Source organism: Macrotis lagotis, chromosome 5, assembly GCF_037893015.1.
Source record: "Macrotis lagotis isolate mMagLag1 chromosome 5, bilby.v1.9.chrom.fasta, whole genome shotgun sequence".
NCBI classification, from domain to species: domain Eukaryota; kingdom Metazoa; phylum Chordata; class Mammalia; order Peramelemorphia; family Peramelidae; genus Macrotis; species Macrotis lagotis.
This window is the reverse complement of record NC_133662.1, coordinates 231966082-231987314: the sequence shown is the minus strand read 5'-3', so window position 1 is coordinate 231987314 and position 21233 is coordinate 231966082. Positions and strand designations below refer to the sequence as shown.

General features: G+C 38.5%; 1 protein-coding gene and 1 non-coding gene across 2 annotated transcripts; one reads left to right on the top strand and one right to left on the bottom strand.

Annotated features, from left to right (window-relative positions):
• Positions 1 to 1228: 1228 nt before the first annotated feature.
• LOC141490293 (U6 spliceosomal RNA) lies at positions 1229 to 1334 on the bottom strand. Its single transcript, XR_012469141.1, has one exon. It is a non-coding gene; the product is annotated as a U6 spliceosomal RNA (small nuclear RNA).
• An 11238-nt stretch (positions 1335 to 12572) lies between these two features.
• LOC141488641 (protein Wfdc21-like) lies at positions 12573 to 16345 on the top strand. Its single transcript, XM_074188886.1, has 3 exons — positions 12573 to 12712; positions 14314 to 14415; positions 16101 to 16345. Exons 1-2 carry the CDS (start codon positions 12619 to 12621, stop codon positions 14409 to 14411), a joined length of 192 nt encoding a protein of 63 aa, XP_074044987.1. The 5' UTR covers positions 12573 to 12618; the 3' UTR covers positions 14412 to 14415; positions 16101 to 16345.
• The last annotated feature ends 4888 nt before the right edge of the window (positions 16346 to 21233 follow it).

The window sequence follows — 21233 nt, the reverse complement described above, 5'->3', positions numbered from 1 at the left end:
GCATATAGGACTACTTAATAATGTTTGTCCTTCATTTTCAAAGAAAATCATGACATCAGGGAGATGATACCATGACAAGCACGTGAATTGAATTTGAGTGAGGGGGTACTGTGCTAAGTCACCAGCCTCACTTTCTCCTCCAAAGCCTTCTGGGTCCAGTGGCCAGAGATGAATCAGAATGACTGGAGATGGTCCTGGATGTGAGGCAATCAGGATTAAGTGACTTGTTCAAAGGTCACACAGGTAGTAAGTGTCACGTGTCTGAGGCCGGATTCAAACTCCTGTCCTCCTGACTCCAAGACCAGTGTTCTATCTACTGTGCCACCTAACTGCTTAATAAATATTTATTGACTAATTATTGTCTGCTGGACTGACAAATATCAGGTGTAAGGGCATGGTAGAGAAGTCTAAAGTGCCACTTTGGTGAGGAAAAAAAACATAAAAAATTAATAATAATAATTATTGTAATTATTATTATTATGAACCAGATACTGTGTTAAGTGCTGTATAACTATTATCTCATTTGAACCTCAAATTAATTCTATGAGGTAAATGCCATTATGCCATTGAGAATGTATTTTACAATAGAGGAAATTAAAGCAGACAGAAGCTAAGTGACTTGGCCAGGATTATGCAACTGGATTTGAACTCAAGTCTTCCTGACTATAAGCCTGCACCACCTATCTGTAGTTAAGTACAAAGGCTCCTCCATTGGTTCACCTAAGAGCAATACCCTTTTCCCCCCATGGCCTGAATGGTCAATGATCAGAAGGAAGAAGCTTCTTTGGTTAGTTCGGTTAATAAAAATATTCGTGGTTTTACCTTTGACAAGATAGAGAATGAAAACAATGGTCAAAAAGGCATTGAATGGTGGTAGGAAAATGATAAGGCAGTTAGGTGACCCAGTGGATAGTGTTGACCCTGGAGGCAGGAAAACTGATCTTCCTGAGTTTAAATATGTCTTCAGATACTTACTATTTGTATAACACTGGACAGGTCAATAAAACCTGTTAGTTTGGGTTTCCTCACTAGTAAAAATGAGCTGAAGAAGGAAATATCAAAATCACTCCAGTATCTTTGCCAAGGGAAAAAACCACACAATGGGATCATGAAGAAATTGATATGACTGAACAGCAGAAAATCGATTCCTTAAGAGTATGTGGAAAATTCTAACTATTGTTCTATCTGATGAAGCAAATTGTTTTACTGACTTGTTATTTAAACTCTGGACCCTTGCTCAAGCTTCATGAAGTGCATGGCATCCTTACTCAAGGACCAAGCTAATCTTTTCTGTATCGTTCCAATTTTAGTATATGTGCTGCCAATGTGAGCAGGACCTTTGCTTCATCTTCAGTGGGAAATATTCTTCATTCGAGAATCCTGTAAATTGTGATTTCAAGGTGTTAAGAGAGAAATTAGAAGTAATTGTTAGAGAGAAGTCTGTTAACTTGAATCTGTCATTTTGGACATTTCTCTTTGTAAGAAGAAAAATGCAAAGAGTAGAAAAGAGTAAAAGAATCAGAAGTTAGTAAAGATTATTTCTGGAAAGTTTGTGCCTAAAATGAAGAGTCTCGTTGTTCCTAAGGATGACTCATCTTACCACTACTTTGTGACATAGTTCTAGAAATGCTAGCTATAAGATGATTAAAGGCATAAACAAGGCAAAGAGGAGACAAAATTAGTCTTATTTGCAGAAGACAAGATATATTTACAAATGAAATCTTGCTCCAAGGAAGAGAAATGTTGCAACAGTAGATGTAGTCATAGACTTGTTATACTAGAGATATGATTCCTCCTTCTGATAAGTATCTCCACCCTGTCCTTCTGGGATCTTCCATGATCGAAATGTCCTGTACCTTGTACTCAAAATAGGCCTTTTGGCCAATTCTTAATAATTCTGTGACTGGACATCAGATGTGCCTGCACAGCTGAGCCTACCCATGAAATGCAAGCATTAAAAAACTTAGGTATGGAGTCTTATGTTTGCATCAAGCCAGGCCATATCTCCCAGGTTCCTTGATCACCTGCTTCTTCCTGCCAGCATTCTGAGCAGAGACTCATCTGGTGACTAAGACCTACCTTCCCTTGCCCTTTAGTTTCTTCATTACCCTGGCAACTTAAGTTATGTTTCAAGTCTTTTCTTGTGCGAGTTAAAACATGCCTAATGATAACGATAATAACAATAGTAATAACTTCTATTTCCAGTTCAGTGGACCAATCTGGCCTTCAGTCAGAACTTATTTGTTAACACTACAAATCTACCAGCCTTGAGTAGAGGAGTCTAGTGCTACGAAGTGGAGGGTGGGGAACAGCTACCACACATAGATGCTTGGGATTTACATCCCCCATTCTTCCAGTTTTGTCTCCACACACTCATATATGGCCTTCCACAGTCTTTAAATTCCCAGATGAAGCTTAAATTAACCTGTAGTTTGCGTGAAAGGAAGACAGGAACAGTAATGTCACAAAATTAGTCTAATAACCATTTTACAGACAGGTGAGATAATGTACATAGAATGAGAATCATGTGTAGACTACATAGATCCAATTATGCACTTATCTTTACCTGCCAACATTTGAGTGTGGAGGCACTGGGTTTGTGGGTAGGAGAGGACCCTCTCTAACTCCGAGCTACTGTGAATATAGCTTTTCTTTGACTTCTGTTTTATTCATTTTTTTCTAGCCCTTAAGTAATAGTAAAGGAGACAGCAATGATTTACAGACCTGGGAAAGGGAGAAAGAGCAAGCTCCAGGAATAGGAACCTGTATAAGAGTTCCCAAGTCACCCTGAATTTGACTGAGTATAGCAATGTATGTATCAGACAGATGAGGCATCATTTCCCCCAAAGAAGGGAGCAGCTTTGTCTCTTAACTATGTCATATATGGAAGGAGACTTGGTTGAATAAATGCTTTGTAGTAACGTTTTTGAGTCTATCCTCTCCAGGAATAGAGATGGTGCAGAGAAGAACATTTGTATTTCTGTTCTTCTTATATCTTCTCAGTAAATATATTTTTATATTTTCATAAAAGTTTTTTAAGATCTGTAATATGCAACATACTGCTACTGTTTTGAGGCTTCATATGATCATATGCCTCCTTGATCACTTAATTCTACTTGGGAAAGGAAATGGTTAAAGAACATGTCCCAGGGATTCCTGTAGAAACCACTGCAAAAGGGGGCTCATTCATTCTTCAATCTTGCCTACAATCAACTTTGGTTTGTAGAGGAAGAAGTGAGACAGACAACAGACACAGATTGGGGAGGAGGGGAGACAGAGAGAAAGAGAGACACCGACAGGAAGAGGGAAGAGAGAAGAGAGGGGAGAGAGAGAGAGAGAGAGAGAGAGAGAGAAGAGAGGAGAGACAAAGAGAGAGAATGAGATGGAGGAAAGAAGGAGGAGGGTGAAAGAATGAGGGAGAGAGGGAGAGAAAGAGAGTAAAAGAGAGACAGAGAGACAGAGAGGAGAGAGGATAGACAGAGACAGTAACAGAGAGTGCTTAATTTATTGCTCAGTGCTTCACATCAATCTATAAGCTTCAGCTGAAATTCCAGAACCCAAGTTTTGCCCAGTCTTTTCAAATGTTAAATTTTTTACATAACATACAAAGATAGTTTTCAATAGTTATCTTTTTGTAAGTTTTTGAGTTCTCCATTTTTCTGCCTCCTTCCCTTCCCTCTATGACAGTGAACAATCAGATATAGGTGAAACCTTGCCATTTCAAAGTTGGTGAAAGATCCACCATGAATTCCAGATGGTAAGAGTGAGTGACAACATGGAAAGTGTCCATGATAAGTAAAACTAACATGTTATCCCTGCATGTCTCCCTAGACCAATAAATAGTCAGTTTAGCCTAAGCCAAATAAGCTTGATCTGTATAGCTGGCATGGTTGATATCTAACCTCTAACAAAAACAGAATGTTGTCTGTCCAGGATGCAGCTGCTTAGAACATGTCATTCTGGTGAGGGTGTGGGTTTGTCTATTAGTTCAGCAAGAAAAAAAACATATGCAAATCTCTCTTTTAAGGCCACACTTTCTAGAAGCCCTAATCACAGGGTGAAAGATTGTGGTTGAGCAATAAGCTAAATAGCTTCTCCAGAAGTTAATATGATAGCCACATCTGCAAAGCAGCTAAGCTTGGGAATATAAATAAGGGAAAGCAGATAGAGAGAGCTCAGTAAGGAAGCCCCATTGCCCTTTCCATACCAGCACATGCCTACTGTATGAATGAATGACAGTAATCCTTGTGGTTGGGGTGGTAGGATCAACTGTTCAACTTTCTATAACGTGAGAATTAGACAGTTTCTACTGAAAGTGGATTTTTGCCAAATTTCTTAGTAGCCAAGGAGAGGACCTATTCAGTCATTCTGGGGCAATGGGGCATCAGAGGTGCTATAATTTCATTCCTTTAGTTTATTATAGGTCACATATACCAATGGGAGAAAAATTAATACTGTATCCAATATTCCAGGCTTAAGTATGCCAGAAACTATTGTTTTTAAAATGAGTTTATGATCAACATTACTCTAATCTAAAGCATTTCTTGCTCAGAGATAGTTGTCCAAACCAGTAGAATTCTTTTGTGTCCTTGGACATGTCTCTACTCCAAGGTAATTCAAGATAACATAAGAATCTTGAAGAAGGAAAAAGTCATCATATTAAAATTTAATTTTGGAAGTCAATATTCTAGAATAATTCTACTAGTTTATGCTAAGACTATTTTCTAGACCACTGTCCTCTGGAATTGAAAGGGAATCCTCCCTACTATCTGAATGATCTTAGGTGGGTCATAATAACAATCATGGCATCAATCGCCTCAATGTTCTCAACTAGACAAGAAGTTCTCTTTGTCCTAATTCTGATTATAATCCTTCCCCCATTCTCAGGATCTCAGTCTTCGTTTTTTGACTTTAAGTCAATAATAGTCAGCAATAAAAGAGCATTTATCACCAGGTATTTTCCTAAAAGGAAAAATCTGAGGACTTTAGACTTGAGAAAATATTATTTATTAATCATTCCATTGAACAAGACAACCTTGTTAATATGCTTTCACATTACTCTGAAACCTCCTACTGTTTCTGATCTTACCCCAAGATCAGCATTTAAGTATGGCTGAAAGATAGAGGAGAATCATAGGTCCTTTACTGGGGAAGTGACAATGAGGATTGAAAGGGAGGGAAGGAGATGATTCTATTTACATCTTAACCCCTAGATCTCCATAAATTTTTTAAAACATTTTACAAAGGATTTTCTTCAAAATAGTCTTGTTAGGTTAATTGTACAAGCATTCCATTGTTGTTCCCATTTCACAGATGAGGTCTTAGCTAATACAGGTTCAAATCTTGCTCAAGATCACAAAAGAAAGTCAAAACTTCCACCTAGTATGGTTAAAAAAAGGAAAAAAAGGAAAGGATTTTTGAGACAAAAGGACCTAGGCTCAAATTTAATTATTCTACTTTCTACTTGTATGTTACTTGTCCTCTTGGGGCTCAGGCCATCTGTAAAAGGAGGGATTTGAACTAGGCCTTTGAAGTTTTTACTTTAAGTGTTCAGTTTCTGTATATTTAATTAACTGCCCACTCTCTAGTCTTCCAAATGAATTGTTTTTCAGTTACATTATGCAACCTGGATAATTTTTACTCTCAGTTCAGACTAAGAAGGTCCAGGTTCTAATTGTGTTTCCAATTTGCCTAGCTCAAGTTGGGGGCCAGGGGTCCACTGGAAGCAGCTCAAATCAGTTGCAGTGGGATTGTCTACATTTTGGAAAGGGCTAAATACTGGTGGTCATGTAGTCTCCCAAGTGCTATAGTAGTTTCATCTCTTTCTTGATGAAGTGGATCTCCAGGAAGTAATAGAGATGTGAATCCCCTTACTGGACCCCAGAGCACATAGTTCTAGGAGGACCTAATTCAGGTCCTTCTCCAGGATCCAGACAACCTCACAGAATCTAGGCTATGGTCCCTTTCATTAGAGTCAGCTTTCTATATAGCCTGGAGGAGAACCTGGGCCTCCTAGAATGGAGGAACTCTGTTGGTAGGGACTCAAGTCAATGGCAGAACCTAGAAATCCTCAAACCCCTTCAAGGGTATCAAAAAATCCTGATGAGGGGATGAAAAGTAAGTTCTACATTACACTTCAAGTAGTGAAGTGCCAGGGCATTCACCATACAAGGCAAGATCTTGACTGACAAAAAAAGTTATAAGTTCCATCACAATTGTTCCAAGAACCCAATTAGGAAAATTCCTAATATTTAGGTAGCTTGAGCTCTCATATCTATCTATAATTAACCCTTGGTCTCTCTTTGTGGTTGAGGCAAAACTCGGGTTATTAAAAAGTTTGGATAAAAACCTACATCAACAGAAAATTACATTATAATATTGAAAAATAATCAAGTCGTAAAGTGTTAGATAAATGTGAATTATTATTATTATTCATTTGTTTTATCATAGAAGCTAGGTGTACACCAGGCCTGGTTCAAAAAGACTTGGGTTCAAATTTGGCATCAGACACTAGCTGTGTGATCCTAGGCAAGTTACTTAATCCTGTTTACCTCGCCTGTAAAATGAGTTAGAGAAGGAACTAGAAAACCACACTAGTCTCTTTGTCAAGAAAATGCCAAATGGAATCATGACTGAAATAATTGATTAGTAACAACAACATTTATTGATATTGTTTTTAATATTATCTTATTACACTATAGCCTTTCCCAGAATAAGCTCCATGTTGTGTGGATTGACTATCAGTATATTAATTTTCATTTGCGGCCTAATTTGATATACCACTGGAAAATGGAGAAAACAAAAACAAAAATCTACTCATGGAAAAGAAAATCACTGAGTTGATTGCTGAGAGGCCTTGTCCTGGTCAAAATTTTAATGTAGTGGTTTTTCTTGGGTACCTTCACAAACTCCTTTCTTTGACTTCTCTCCTATTTCCTAAGAACGTTTCTTTACATTTCACAGGCACCTAGTAGCCTACACCGTCTTATTATTCAGTTGTGTCAGATTTGTCCAACTCTTTTAAAGATACTGGACAGGGGATTCTGGAGGCACACAGCAAGTGATGTAACCATCTCAGATTTGACTGACAAGCAAGGAGTGTGATGAAGCTATTGTGAAAGTTTAAGGCAAGTAACAATAAGAGCCTTTCCTCATGCGAAGTCAATAGGATTATAAAGGAGGGAATAGATTCAAAAGACATCAGGAGAAGGAACTAACTAAACTTGATAATTGTTTGGATATAAGAAATTAGGGAGGTGGTGAGCAACAAAGGCAATCCAAAATTTTGAACATAAGAGACATGGAAAATGGTGGTGTCCTGGAGAGAATTAGTGAATCTAGAAGGAGACTGGGCTTAGTGGGAATGATAAAATGTTTTATTTTGGTCATGTCCAGTTTGAGATGCTTGAGGGATACTAGGTACAGAGATCCTGGAGGTAGCTTCAGAATGAAGTCTGAAATTCAAGAAGTCAGATTTGGAGATAAAAATCATCTATATAGAGCTAATAGATGAAAAGAATGAATAAGATTACCATAGGAACAGGATGACCAAAAGAGGTAGGCCAAACACATTATCTTTAGGAAAGCTTATGTTATGTATGAAGCAGGGGTCATCTCCGTACTGCCATCATCTTTGAACAATGTTTATGATTGCATTTCCTGGTCTTAGTGACAATGTGGGTATTTTGGAGACTGCTGCCATTTATAGTGGAAGTGGAAATGTCACAGTAATCCCAATCCCTTAGGGTCCAAGGGTAATTTCTAAAGGTTAGGAGAAGTTGGATAGATCATGAGAATAAGCTCAATGCTCAGTGTTGAAAGAACGTTGTGATTTAGCCATAGGTGTCCTAGCCCTTTGATAGAATCAGAGAAGACTGTACCAGCTAAAAGAAAAAACTGTTTCTCTCTGGATGTTTTGGTTTTGACTCTTCTGGGTGGCAACTTGGACCATGAAGCAGGGTAAGGGAATCAGCAGTCCTTATCCCCCTTCTATCTGGCCTTGCCTCCCTCAGGAAATATGGACTCACTTAGATGAACTTGCAGCCAGGTCCCTGACTGACTATTCCATTTTCCTTTTATGAAGGAGGCAAAACACTCTTCTTGAAGAGGACATGTCTAGGCTTTCAGATAACCTTGTGAGTTTAACAGATCCAGAGTTCCTAGGCCCAATGAGAAGAGCAGGTGATCATGGTAGCAGCAGAAGCAACTAGAAAATCTGCATTGGAGAGAATTCCTATCAAAAAGAGAATCAATCCAAGTTTCAGTCATACCCAACTCTTCATGTTCCCATTGGGAGTTTTCTTGGCAAAGATACTGGAGTGGTCTGACAATTCCTTTTCCAGCTCATTTTAGAGATGAAGAAACCAAGGCAAGCAGAAGCATGTGACTTGCCAAGGTCATGTAGCTAGTAAATGTCTGACAAGCTCAGGAAGATGACGCTTTCTGATTCCAGGTCTTAGTACTCCAGTCACTGCATCAGTACAGAAGATATACCTGGATCCTCATAATGGTCCTGCCTGGACCCTCTAAGGGTCCAGTAGTAATTTCTAAAGGTTAGGAGAGGTTGAATAGATAATGAAAATGAGCAAAGGAGATAAAGGAGATGTTAGATATGGGGAAAAGAGTGTGGCGGCTTTAAATCAAAGGGAGGAGAATTGCATTCAGAGGTACAGAATAGTTAATGATAAAGGCTGCAGAGGTCAAAGAGAAAGAAAATTAAAAAAGATATTTGTAGTTGATATTTATGAGGACCTTGGTAACCTTTGAGAAAGCAGTTTCAGTAGAATGATGGGTCTAAAATCTAACTGCAAGGGATTGAATAGCAAGGGTGTGTAGGAAGGGAGCAAAAGGACTGAGTATGGATGGATTTTTAATGAAGTTAAACAGAGAAAGGAAGAGGAGAGATGGGATAGTAACTAGATAGATTAAAAGGATAAGTTATTTTTGGACACTGGGAGAAAAGAGAATGATTGTGATTCTGGTAGAGAATTATGGAAAAGGAAGAAAACATGATATATATGAGGGAAAATACAAAGGTACAGGGAAATATTCAGAGGTTCAGAGGGATTAATTTTAATACAGGGTTTTCAAAAAAGGTCTTTTGTGATCAGGAGGAAGAAAAACCATTTAATGAAGATGAGAAGTTTCAAAGAATTGGAGGGGAATTGACAGAGTCCTCAGTGGATGATCTCAATCTTAGTCAAGACTCTGCCAACTACCTTGATGGGGATGGGGGACGGGGAAGGGAAGGTGGAAGGAGAGGGCAGGTGAGAGGGGAGGCATGGGAGATGAGTTGAGATAGAGATGAAAAATTGAGTTTGAGAATAAGCTTGGCTGGAATGTAGAGTGTTGGAGGGGTAATAATACGGAAGAAGTTTATTAGGTTGGAGGCAGATTATGGTGAACCTTAGCTACCCGGCTGAAGACTTTCAGAATTTTTTTAATGCAGAAAATGATAATGATTAGCTCTGTGTTTGAGGAAGATAATCCTAGCAGCTACATAGCTGAATTGGAGAGGAAGGAGAATAATAGCAGAGGGACCAATTAGCTAACTATATGAGTAGTCCAAGGGAGAGATGATGAGGACCTGGACTAGGGAAATGGTCATGTATGTGGAGGTCAGATGGGAAGTATAATAGAAGTAGAACCAACAAGCTTTGGCAATTTATTGGATATGGAAAAGTTGGCAGGTCAGTGAACAAGAGAAAAGAAACAAAGATGAATTTGAGGTTATAAACTTGGCTTTTGGGAAGTTATAAATCCTGATGACTGAAAGGATGGTGAAGTCAGAAGAAAAAGAGAAGTTAAGGGAGGGCAGGGTTAGGAGGGAAATTGATGAATTCTATTTTGGACATAAATGATGTTGGCTTCCCAGATGCTGGCCTGACATCCACATAGATATGTCTTCCAGTCAGAAGAAAAGTCAGAAAAGGAAGTTCAAAAGAAAGATAATGACTTAACAGAGTTTTGGAAATAATCTACATAGCTGCACCTACCTCATAAGATTGTTTTGAGGATCAAATGAGATATCTTATGTAAAGTGCTTTGCAACTTTAGAGTGTTATACAAATATTAGCTATGATTAAATTGAATTCATAGAAGTAGGTGAGATCACAGTCATAGGGTTAAGAGAATCCAAAGGCACTGGTGATGGGTGATGTATACAGGTCATAAGAACAAGCATCTAAACAGAGATGGATGGAGTATACTTCTGAGGACAGGTAGGATCTGGAAATGATGATGAGAAATAAAAAATATGTTGACTCTTACTAGCCCAGTATCATGATGATGTTTTGACATTCATTCTTGAAGACCATGCCATTAGGGAGGTGATGCCATGACAAGCTCATGAAATGGATTTGAGTGAGGGGCTGCTATGCTAAGTCACCAGTCTCCCTTTCTCCTCTGGAGCCACCTGGGTCCAGTGGATAGATATGAATCAGGATGACGGGAGATGGCTCTGGATGCAAGGCAATCAAAGATGAGTGGCTTGCCCAAGGTCACACAGTTAGTGTCAAGTATCAGAGATGGAATTTGAACTTCCATCATCCTGACTCCAAGGCCAATGCTCTATCCATTGCACTACCTAGCAACCCATAGTTTGATGATGGGGTATAAGAGAAGGAAGAACTAGCAACTGGAAAATAAGGTCAGGGATATAGTTTCTCTTGTGAGAACTGGTGTTCTGTAAATTCAAGAAAATGAAAAAAGTCCAAAATTAAGAGCTCTCAGATGAGGGCTTGTTCATGAAGGGACAATGGTCTTAGATACCAAAGTAAGTTGTAGGAAGGAATGAAGAAAAACAAGAAAGAGATTGGAAGATGAGCAGAGTTGATAAGGAAGAGATTAAGAACACATGCAGACAGATCTCACAGAGTCATTTAGGGCTGGAAGGGCCTCCCTATATTTTGGGAATGAGAGAACAAGTTCAAAGAAGTTAAGACTCACTTAAAATCCAACAGGTATTCTGTTGCAGAAGCACAATTTGATTCCAGTGTCACTGACTCCAAATTTATGATTCTTTCTACTGCCTCATAAACAGAATTAGGAAATACAAGATCACAGCAATGAAACTGCCTCTTTATTACCATTATGTCTGCAGTCAAAACATATTATACATTTCTATTTTAGGCAATGGAAATGTCATTACAAGTAGCATAGCTAATCTGAAATGCCTTCAATTATTAATTTAATTAAAGTTAGGCATAAGGAAATGAAAATTTGTCAGCCATAGCATATTCCAGGGTCCCATGATGATAGAGAATAGCCTCAGTCTAGGGACCTAGAACAGAAGCAAATAAATCAGATGGTGGGAGTCCTCAGGGAATTTTCATAGATCAGGGTCCAAGAGGTTTTAGAAAAGCAGAATGAAATATTAAAGTGGCTGACTCCAGGATTGGTTTTGGTTTCTAGAAAGTAAGAGTAACAAGTAATGGAGAGAATGAAACCAGTTGGTATTCTCACCCTCAAAAGCACTTTGAGACATCCAGTCTTAGGGATAGACACCTGAAGCATCACTCTAGGTGGTCCTCTGGCTCTTGGCATTACTTACAAAAGGAAGGGAATTAAGAGCTAGGAGAGACCTTTGAAAAATCCAGTCCGACTCCTTCAATTTCCAAAAAGAGGAAAATGAAGTGCTAAGTAGAGGAAGTGACTTGAACAAGTCATGAATTGGTGGCAGAGGTGGAATTCGAATCAAGTGCTTTCAACTTCAAATCAAGACTTCTTGCTTCTGTGACATTGTACAAGTTGCACAGGGATGAAATATCTCTCAGTCTTCCAAGGGGTTTTACATTTTAAAATAGGAGGCTTGTTTACCTTAGGGCTAGAATGCACTCCTTCCTCATTTCCATGGCTTAGAATCCTTTGCTTCTTCCAGGCTTAACTTATAGAATTTCCTGCTCTATCCTCTACCTCCACCACCCCCAGTTAATACTCTCTCCCTTCCAATATTCCCTTGCATACATTTATCTGCATATTTGTAGAATGGAAGCTCCTTGAGAGCAGGGACTAATTTTTGCTTTGTTTATGCATTCCTGAAGCCTCCAACGTATGCTCTTTGGATTGGATTGGATCAAAATGGATGTATGAAAAAGAGTCTCTTACTAGTGGAATTTCAAAAGATATGGAAAAGTAAAGAATTTCAGGCCTTGTAGATGTTTGGGGGCAGGTGAGACTGTTCAAATCTAGAGCACTAGCTTGCTCTCTACCTTATGTTTCAACTTCAGCCAGGGATGTAATTTATTACTTGATGAATTCTGACAGGCAAGATTGAGAAAGAAAAAGGAACAGTCAGTAACTTTCTTTGTTCTTCCATTCATTGGCTTGGCTTTTTATTTTTCTTTTCTTTTTTTTTTTTTTGGCTGTCCTTCTTGGCTCAAAAAACTTGTTTTTATCTCACAGTAACTACTTATGGATCTGGCAACATGAACCACACTTCCCAGAAATGTCATCTCATTGGCAGGGCACATCCTTATGTCATCTCATTGGCAGGACACATCTTTCAGATAACTCTGCCCTGCCCTAGGCCTGCATTCTTCTGAGGTTCAGCAAAAAAGATATAAATACCAGCTCTGGATTCACTTTCCTGCTATCTGCTATCTGCCTTTGAGATCCATCATGAAGTTCTCAAGTGGCCTCTTCTTCCTCCTGGTACTGCTCATCTTCAACACGGACCAGCAAGAAGCTAGAGAAATCAGTTCTTCATCCTCTGGTAAGTCAGGAAAAAAAGATTTCTTTAAAAAGACCATAGAAAAAAAGGAAAATGGAAGTCCAAGGCGGAAAATTCTAAGCCCTCTTACACAGGGAGTCACAGATAAGGGATGCTTCTACTGTAAACACCCTCCTTTCCACATCAAACTTTTCTTAGATCTTCAGCCTTGATGACTCCCTTTAGAGCAGCTTCTTTCTTAAGATTACAGGCTCCTCACACAAATGAAGCATGTAAGGAGGAAGGATGGATAGTGTTGTAACCTTACCCTCATTGAGAATGGGTTAAAGAGGGAACAACATATATAACTAGAAGGTATAAATGTTTCCTAAACTCAGAGGAAAACAAGAGGGCAATAGGATAGGGTAAGGGAGAAGCTAAAGGTTGGACTCTTAGAGGAGTGGGTAGGGTAAGGAAAGGAAGGCAAGGTAGCAGGTTGAAGTAAAGCTGAAGAGTGAGTAGGGATAAAGTAAATGGTGAGAAGGACAGTGAGGAAAAATAGAAAGAAGAAAAACAGAGGTAATTATAGCTTAGAATGTGAATGGGAAGAATTTACCCATAAAATGGAAATGGATTGCACACTAAAAATTTGAATTCAATAATACGTGACTCTCAGGAAACATAAAAATGAAATATAGACACAAAAATAAAAGAAAAAACAGGAAAAAATTTAGTATGTAAAAAAACAAGATTAATAATTATGATGTCAGACAAAGTTAAAATTAGATTTAATAAAAAGTGAAAACCAGAAATTATACTATGCATCAGCAATAGTATTCACTATTCTTTTACACCATTTAAAATACATAAACAGTATAAAATATGTGAGAATATGACTGCTAAAACAAGGAACTAAATGAACATAAACATAAAGCACTTTTTACACAAATAAACAATCTAAATAACTGAAGCAATATTTATTGTTCATGGGTCGGTAAAACCAATAAAAGTTTTTAAGTAACAATTTTATCTAATTGGCATCCCAATTAAAATACTAAAAATTTATTTTACTGAGTTAGAAAGAATAATAACGAAGTTCAATTGGAAGAACAACAAGTCAGGAGTTTCAAAGAAACCAGGAAAAAAGATGTATTGCTATGGTCAGTCCATACTATGTTTATTTTCTTTCTAGCATCTATTTTTCTGAAGGTGGATAGCATCTTCCTTCCTAAGTTCAAATATTTCTAAGGTTTTCTTAATTGACCAATTCATCATTTCCTATACCACAACACAACCCAATCACATCCTATCTGAGAGATTGTCTCTGAAAGTTGTCCCCAATTTTCTTCATTCTTTCTATTCTTGGTTATATAGGTTTTAGTCATACAAGAAAATTTAAATGAAAAATAATTGAAATTATCCTTTTTTACACTTCCACAATGCTTCTGTTTTATAATAGAGCTTCAACAGAGTCACCAGGAATCAGACTAAAATATAATTGGGAAATATTTAGCAAAACAAAAATACAACAGAACCAAGATAATGTTAGCATGACTTTCTAAGTCATTATGCTACTTTGAGAGATCCTTGGGTATAACTGGGCTTTCTTGTTGTTACTTACAATACCTCTTACTTTTCTCCCTTTGGCTCTTTCCTGATGTTAGGTCGTTGTGTAGACATCTGTAGAGGGCACTGGGACTGTGATAATGGAGAATTCTGCATTACCAGAGGATGTGGTCATTTCTGCTCAGACCGAATATAAATAGGTAAGAGGACTAAGACTATTTTCTGCCCCCAAGTTAATTACCTTTATTCAACAGATTTTCCTGAACAGTCTGGTTAACCATTGAGGAATAAAAGCCTAACTGTATCCCTGAGCATCTCTTCCTTCTTGGGGTTCCTCTCATCATCCTCTCATCTACCACCTCCACTATCTTTCCCAAGGGAAATATTGACATTAAATGGAAAACTTAATTTCTCTAAAATTCCATGCATCTCATTATCTTCCCTCTTTTTAAGTGATCAGGGAATAAAAAACCATGTTATATAGATTTGATTTTAATTTTTTCAAGGCAATGGGGGTAAAGTGACTTGCCCAAGATCACACACCTAAATGAGTATTAAGTGTCTGAGGTCATATTTGAATTGAGGTTCTCCTGACTGCAGGACCAGTGCTCTATCCACTGTGCCACCTAGCTACCCCCATATAATATTTTTTTAAATAACAAATAGCCGAAGTCCTTCTTTCTCCCTTAATTAGGAAGCATTTTTTCATTGTACTTTCATCCAAGCTTTTCCATAGATATAGAAGGAATTTTTGAAGTCATTTAAGGTACTCCCCACATTTTATAAATAAGGAAATTGGAGTCCTAAAACAGAAAGGGATTTTAATATTCCGTAGCAAATGGCAGAACCAGGAAGGAGGTAATTTCATATAGTGAAATGATCGTTGACTCTGGACTCAGGTTGAACTGATAATTTCTACCTATGTTGCTTGGGGTAAGTAACTTAACCTCCACTGAGGTCGTATTCTTCATCTGTAAAATGAGGGGCTGGATAGATCACTTTTGACATCTCTTCCAGCTCTGGTTTGTGGTTTTATGATCCCTTCAAATTTGGGCTCCCTTTAAAGTCTAGATCTAAGGATCCAATGATATGAACTAGGGTTCCCAGTGGACTAATCCCATGATCTTACCAGACAGGAATTCTGACTCTGCTACTGAGGCTAATCACTTAACCAGCTTTGTGATCCTGATCTGGTCACTTATTCTCTCTAAATTCCAGTTTCTTCATCCGTAAAATAGGAATTGTGATACCAGGTTTATAGGGTGTTGTGAAATTTAATTAAATTCATTTTTGCAAAGTACTTTGCAAATCTTAAAGAACTATATGAATACCAGTTGATTTTTTGTTTGTTTGTTGGGTTTTTTTTATCTCTCATTGCCCTGTTCTTTAGATATGTATCTTTTTTAGTAGATTCTAAGTTTATAAGCACCAAGAAGATAGGTATTAAATCTTTCAGTTGGGGTTTTTATATTGCCTAAAGCATTATGATGATAATTGCCCAGTGATGAAAGTAAAAGATTTAGGAAACTGGGATGTGGGAGTTTGGGCTATTCTACTTATGCCTAGCTTTCATTCCCAGATGGCTTCCTTAGACATCTATGACAGTGACTACTGTAGAAAGGTTCACAAAATAGTTAGTTACCCATAGAAAGGAAGAACTCTCCTGGGGGGTCCATCTGGGTCAGGGAAACCCTAGGGAACACTTGAAGTTGCTCTGGACAAGAGAGACCAAGGTTTCTCCAGATCTCCTGTCATATGTTTCTGTCAATATGGTGGCTGTGGACAGTGGAAAGCAACAAGGAATGCCAGGGCAGCTGTAGGATAACCCACTGTGTAAGATACTTGCTTTAATTAATTTATTTTTTTTGTCTTTTTCATTTACCAGGAGATCCGTAGAGAAGGACCATGCAAGAAAAATCCTCTGAAGGTTGTTTGTATCGTGCTGTGATTCTTAACTTAGAAAATCTGATGGATAATGAAAATTTATGGGGGAGAAGAATTAGCATGGCCAGGAAGGGTGGGGAGGAAGGGGTGGTCTAGAGGTAAAAAATTAAAAAGTACAGGGGAGAGAAAAGGGAGATGTGCCTTCTCAGAAGCACTTTCCTTTTTTAATAAATCAATATTGCAAGAACTCAGTCCACATGGTTATTCTTTGAGAGATTCAAAATTAGTCCCCAGTTCAGACTAATTGCCCTTAAACTTTGTCAAGGTTGCAAGACTGTGGTGTAGGCAGCAAAGAATCTTATTACTTAAATTAACTCCACCTCACCCCCACCACCCACCATCTACCACCTCCACCTCCTGGTTCTTTAGATCCACAGTATAGCAAGGAAGTCATTTTATCTTTTTTTTTTTTTTAGGGTTTTTTTTTTTTGCAAGGCAAATGGGGTTAAGTGGCTTGCCCAAGGCCACACAGCTAGGTAATTATTAAGTGTCTGAGGCCATATTTGAACCCAGGTACTCCTGACTCCAGGGCCAGTGTTCTATCCACTGTGCCACCTAGCCACCCCAAAGTCATTTTATCTTGAAAAAATAGGTAAGGGGCACTGTGACCAGTGTCTGAATCCATTTAGAAATCAAGATTATGACTGAAGGATTACACCTTCCATATTTCCACGGTTCCCATTTGACCTAGTTTAGAAATATGGTTTATTCAATCTCTCAGGCTTAGTCTATCCTAATAGCCAACTTATTCTTTCCTCTTTTAGCATATTGTACCATTCAGTATCTTCTGACCCAAGTGTCTGAGGTCACATTCGAATTCAGGTCCTCCTGACTGCAGGCCCAGTGCTCTATCCACTGTACCACCTAGCTACTCCCATATAATATTTTTTTTTAATACCAAATAGTCAAAGTGCTTCTTTCCCCATTAATCAGGAAACATTTTTTCAGTGTACTTTCATCCAAGCTTTTCCATAGATATAGAAGGAATTTCTGAACCAGCAACTTAATTAGATTAAATAAACACATACTAAAAGCAGAATCCTTAATTGTATACAACATGACATATCTCATTCAATCTCCAGTCCCAATTCCCCAGATTCCATTAGGCAGAGGTTCCCTTAGGCTGTATGTAGTTCATTCCCTCTGTCATTCTCTGTATCTCTGTGACTCTGTCTTACTCTTTCTCCCTCTTCTTTTTCTTCTTCCCTCCTCTCTCTTTCTGCACTTTCCCTCTCTCTATCTTTGTCTCTCTGTCTCTGTCTCTGTCTCTCTCTCAAACACACACACACACACACACACACAAGCACAAGTTTTCTGTCTAGACAGATACATACAGACACAATTATCTGTCTTCATTAAATTTAGAAAATGCTGTGGAAGCTTTCAGTGATTTTCCTGAACTCTGATACAGGGACAAAGGAGGACATAAGAAAGTCCCCTTTTAAATCCTAAAATGCTCTGGTCCACCAGGGTCTGAACTCTACAGACAAACCCCTGCTAAAATGTCCCAGGAGGGGTAGATAGAGCACTGAGCACTGACCCTGGACTCAGACACTTAATAATTACCTAGCTGTGTGACCTTGGGCATGTCACTTAACCCCATTGCCTTGCAAAATAAAATAAAATAAAATAAAATAAAATAAAATAAAATGCCCCAGAAGCAAACAACCTATGGCAAACTGACTTTCACAAATCTAATACCACCCACAGTAGGGGGATGGATGCCTCACTTGTTGTGTCCTGCTTGGCCCACAAGTCCATCAAACAATTCTGATTTCATCCCAAGGAAACCTAATTAACAACCTACATTCCAGTTGAGGAATGTGTTCTCCACCACCAACTCCCCCCTCCAAAGATCCCCAATTATCTCTTCCCCAATCCCAGTAAATTGACACACTTAGATCTTATAGATCAGGTTGTGAAGGAAAAAAGAAAAAAACAACAATCATCACAACAGTTTTGCCAATCACAGATGATATTACTTAAATTCTTACTAAACTGTAATCTAGGAAGATCACAGATTAATTGTTTGCACAAGGTCTAACTCTAATCCAACAGAAATGAATATTACCCACAACGCTAGAATTTATTGTTAGAAAACAGGCTACTGAAGCGTGAAGGAACTAGAAATCCTCCCCCACTTTATGAGGTCTTTCCTCTTTTTAATGCAATATTGATGTGACTAAGGGATGATAAGGCTGCAAGATCATGGAAAGAAAGAAACAGCCCACCTCCTACTCCCACTCTCTAACTGCTGGTGCATTCTGACTTCTACCCTCAGGGAAATGACTAGGATTCTGGTATTTTTCTCTAACTACCTACAGAAATGAAGGCATCTTCGCATTCTCAGCAGAAAATGAGTTGTCGAGACAAGCCCAGTCTGTTAGTGAAATTAGAAGTATTGCATTTGGAAACCTACCTTTGGATTCCAGTGCAGAGGGATTCCCAAACTGGGTTTGGTAGCAGAAGCCATAATTCCTGCTTCTTTCATATTGCCTTATCTGGTTCTTAGTCCTCAGGGGCCCCTACATATACATCAAATAATCATCACAATGTGGTGACCCTTCCATAATCATTTGTCCTTGTCTCATCTAACACTCCACTGAAAGGTAACATAAGGACCTAGAAAGAACATGGGATTTGTAGTCAGACAACTTGCCTCTGCTATTTACTGGATGTATACCTTTGGAAGAGGAGCTTAAACTCTCTAGGCCTCAACTTTTTCACCTATAATGCCTTATAGGAGGAATGCATTAGATGACCATTAAAGACCCTTCCAAACCCAACCTTTGCACAGTGGTGGCTTAGAGCAGTAGATGTTTTTTGTAGAGTTCCCAGCATAGCATCAAACAAAAACAAATGTTTACTAATTGACTTAGTGGAGGGAGAGCTGAGCTACGATTCAGGACACCTTGGTTCTGCTTTCAGTTCTCCATCTAACCACCTGTGGAACCCTAGACAAGTCAATCTCCGCCCCTCTCTTGGTCTCAGTTTCCATCTCCACCAAAAAAAAAAATGAGTAAGCTGCATTAGATGACATTTAAGGGATGCTCCAACTCTAACACTTTATAAATAATGAACGAGGTATAATGCTGATAAAAAATGATACTAACACTTGGACCACTTTAACCATTTCCAGTTTGGTTCAGTTTGAAAATTCTGTTTGTTTCCTGGAAGAAAAGGTCAAAGGTATCGAGGTTGCCCAGTAGTCTGGAAAATGAGGCCTGGATCATTTAAGAAGTGTCTGTCAGTTCTCAATTCCACAACAAATAGAAAAAAAGCAGAAATAGACTTACATTGTGGTTAGAGAGAGTCTGGTTAAGGCTAAAGAAGACTTTCTTAATGATTTGAGTATTTTTTTTTGATTTGAGTTATTTGACAGAACAGTCAACCAAAGGAGAGAGTGGAATTCTGAATCATGAAAAGATAATTCTAAATTTCAGAATTCCATGGTTTCTCAGTTGGTTTAGGTCAATAATTGACTGAGGTTCCAGATCAGAGCAGCTCTGAAATTCAATGCATTTTTCATGCCTATTAACTGAAGAGAGGAACATCAGTAGCTAACAGATTCCTAGTTCAGAGAATCTTTTTCCCTCACTTGTAAATTAGTCTCAATCCTTCAACTATACTGGAATATTGAGGAAGAAGTTGCTAGCTAGTGGGGGTATTTTTCTGTTAGTACCTTCTCTCTGATTTTCCTGGAACTAGTACTTACACTCACAAGTTGGGTTACTAAATAGTGGCTACACCCTCAAGACTCCAGAGGTAATTTGTACCTATGTATTCTTAACATGATAGCTCATGAGTCCTGCCAATTAGACCCAATTAGATCTTAGCAAAGGCATTTATTAAAATTATTAAAATGGCATAATATAAAAATAGTTACAAAATATCTGATAAATCTGGAGCTTAGTCCTCTAAAAATAACCTCCATGGGAAGAATCAAACTTTGATTACAATGCATGGAAGCCCTTGTATTTGAAGGCAACTTACAACTCCTGATACTTCAAGACTTAGAAATCCTTTTTGCAGCAAAAATGGGGAACAAAATGTCTGCAGGAAAGGTTACTTAACCAAGTTCCCAGAATCTGTTGATCAACACTCTCTTCAATTCTGCAAAGGTTCCATTCTGTTTTTTTTTTTTTTTTTGCAAGGCAAATGGGGTTAAGTGGCTTGCCCAAGGCCACACAGCTAAGTAATTATTAAGTAACTGAGGCCGGATTTGAACTCAGATACGCCTGACTCTAGGGCTGGTGCTCTATCCACTGCACTACCTAGCCGCCCCAAAGGTTCCATTCTTCAAGGCTGCTTGCTGCCTCCCAGATGTGTCTGCCTTTTATAATCATCCATCTCTGGTGTGAGTGTCACTGATCCATCCCTCAAAATGTGCCTCAAGTTCTCTCAAATAAACAAATTTTCTTACTGTAGTATGAGCAAGTTGAAGCTAGACCATGGCCAATGGCAGAGGGAGATGAAGGGGAGAAATGGCATCTTTCTACTCTGCAAAGATCAATTTAGCAATGGACTTCTGAGTCTATAGTCCCCTAGGATAGGGACAGCCCTCTACAGGCTTGTCTAATTTTTGTTCCCCAAAGAAGGTTGCTTCCTTTAATTCCATCAACATGAAGTATTTGCATGGGGAGTAGGAGCATCTTTATTGATAATTTAATACTGAGATTTCATTCTAGGTCCTCTGAGTTGGGAAACTGATCAGCAATCAATTCTCCTCCATTTCTATCTGGCCCTAGAAAGCTTAAAAACAAATAAATGCTAATCACCAGTATTTATAGCGCAGTATCATGGGTCAATCAGTGGAATAATAGAGCTCTATCCAAGATTAGTGCCCCCCTCCAGGGTTCATAGGAATCACAGGGGACCTCAAGGACTTCTTCATTCAACTCATAACTAAGAAGAAATTCCCTTAAGTGGTTGAGCTTATACCACTCTTTCTAAGGATTTTTTCATTTTTTTCTGTGTTCAATAGACCCTCAGGAACACTGGAAATGTATACCACTTACCATCACAGAGGTTCATTGAAGTGGTTAATACATGGTGAATGTGAGCAGTCTGGAAT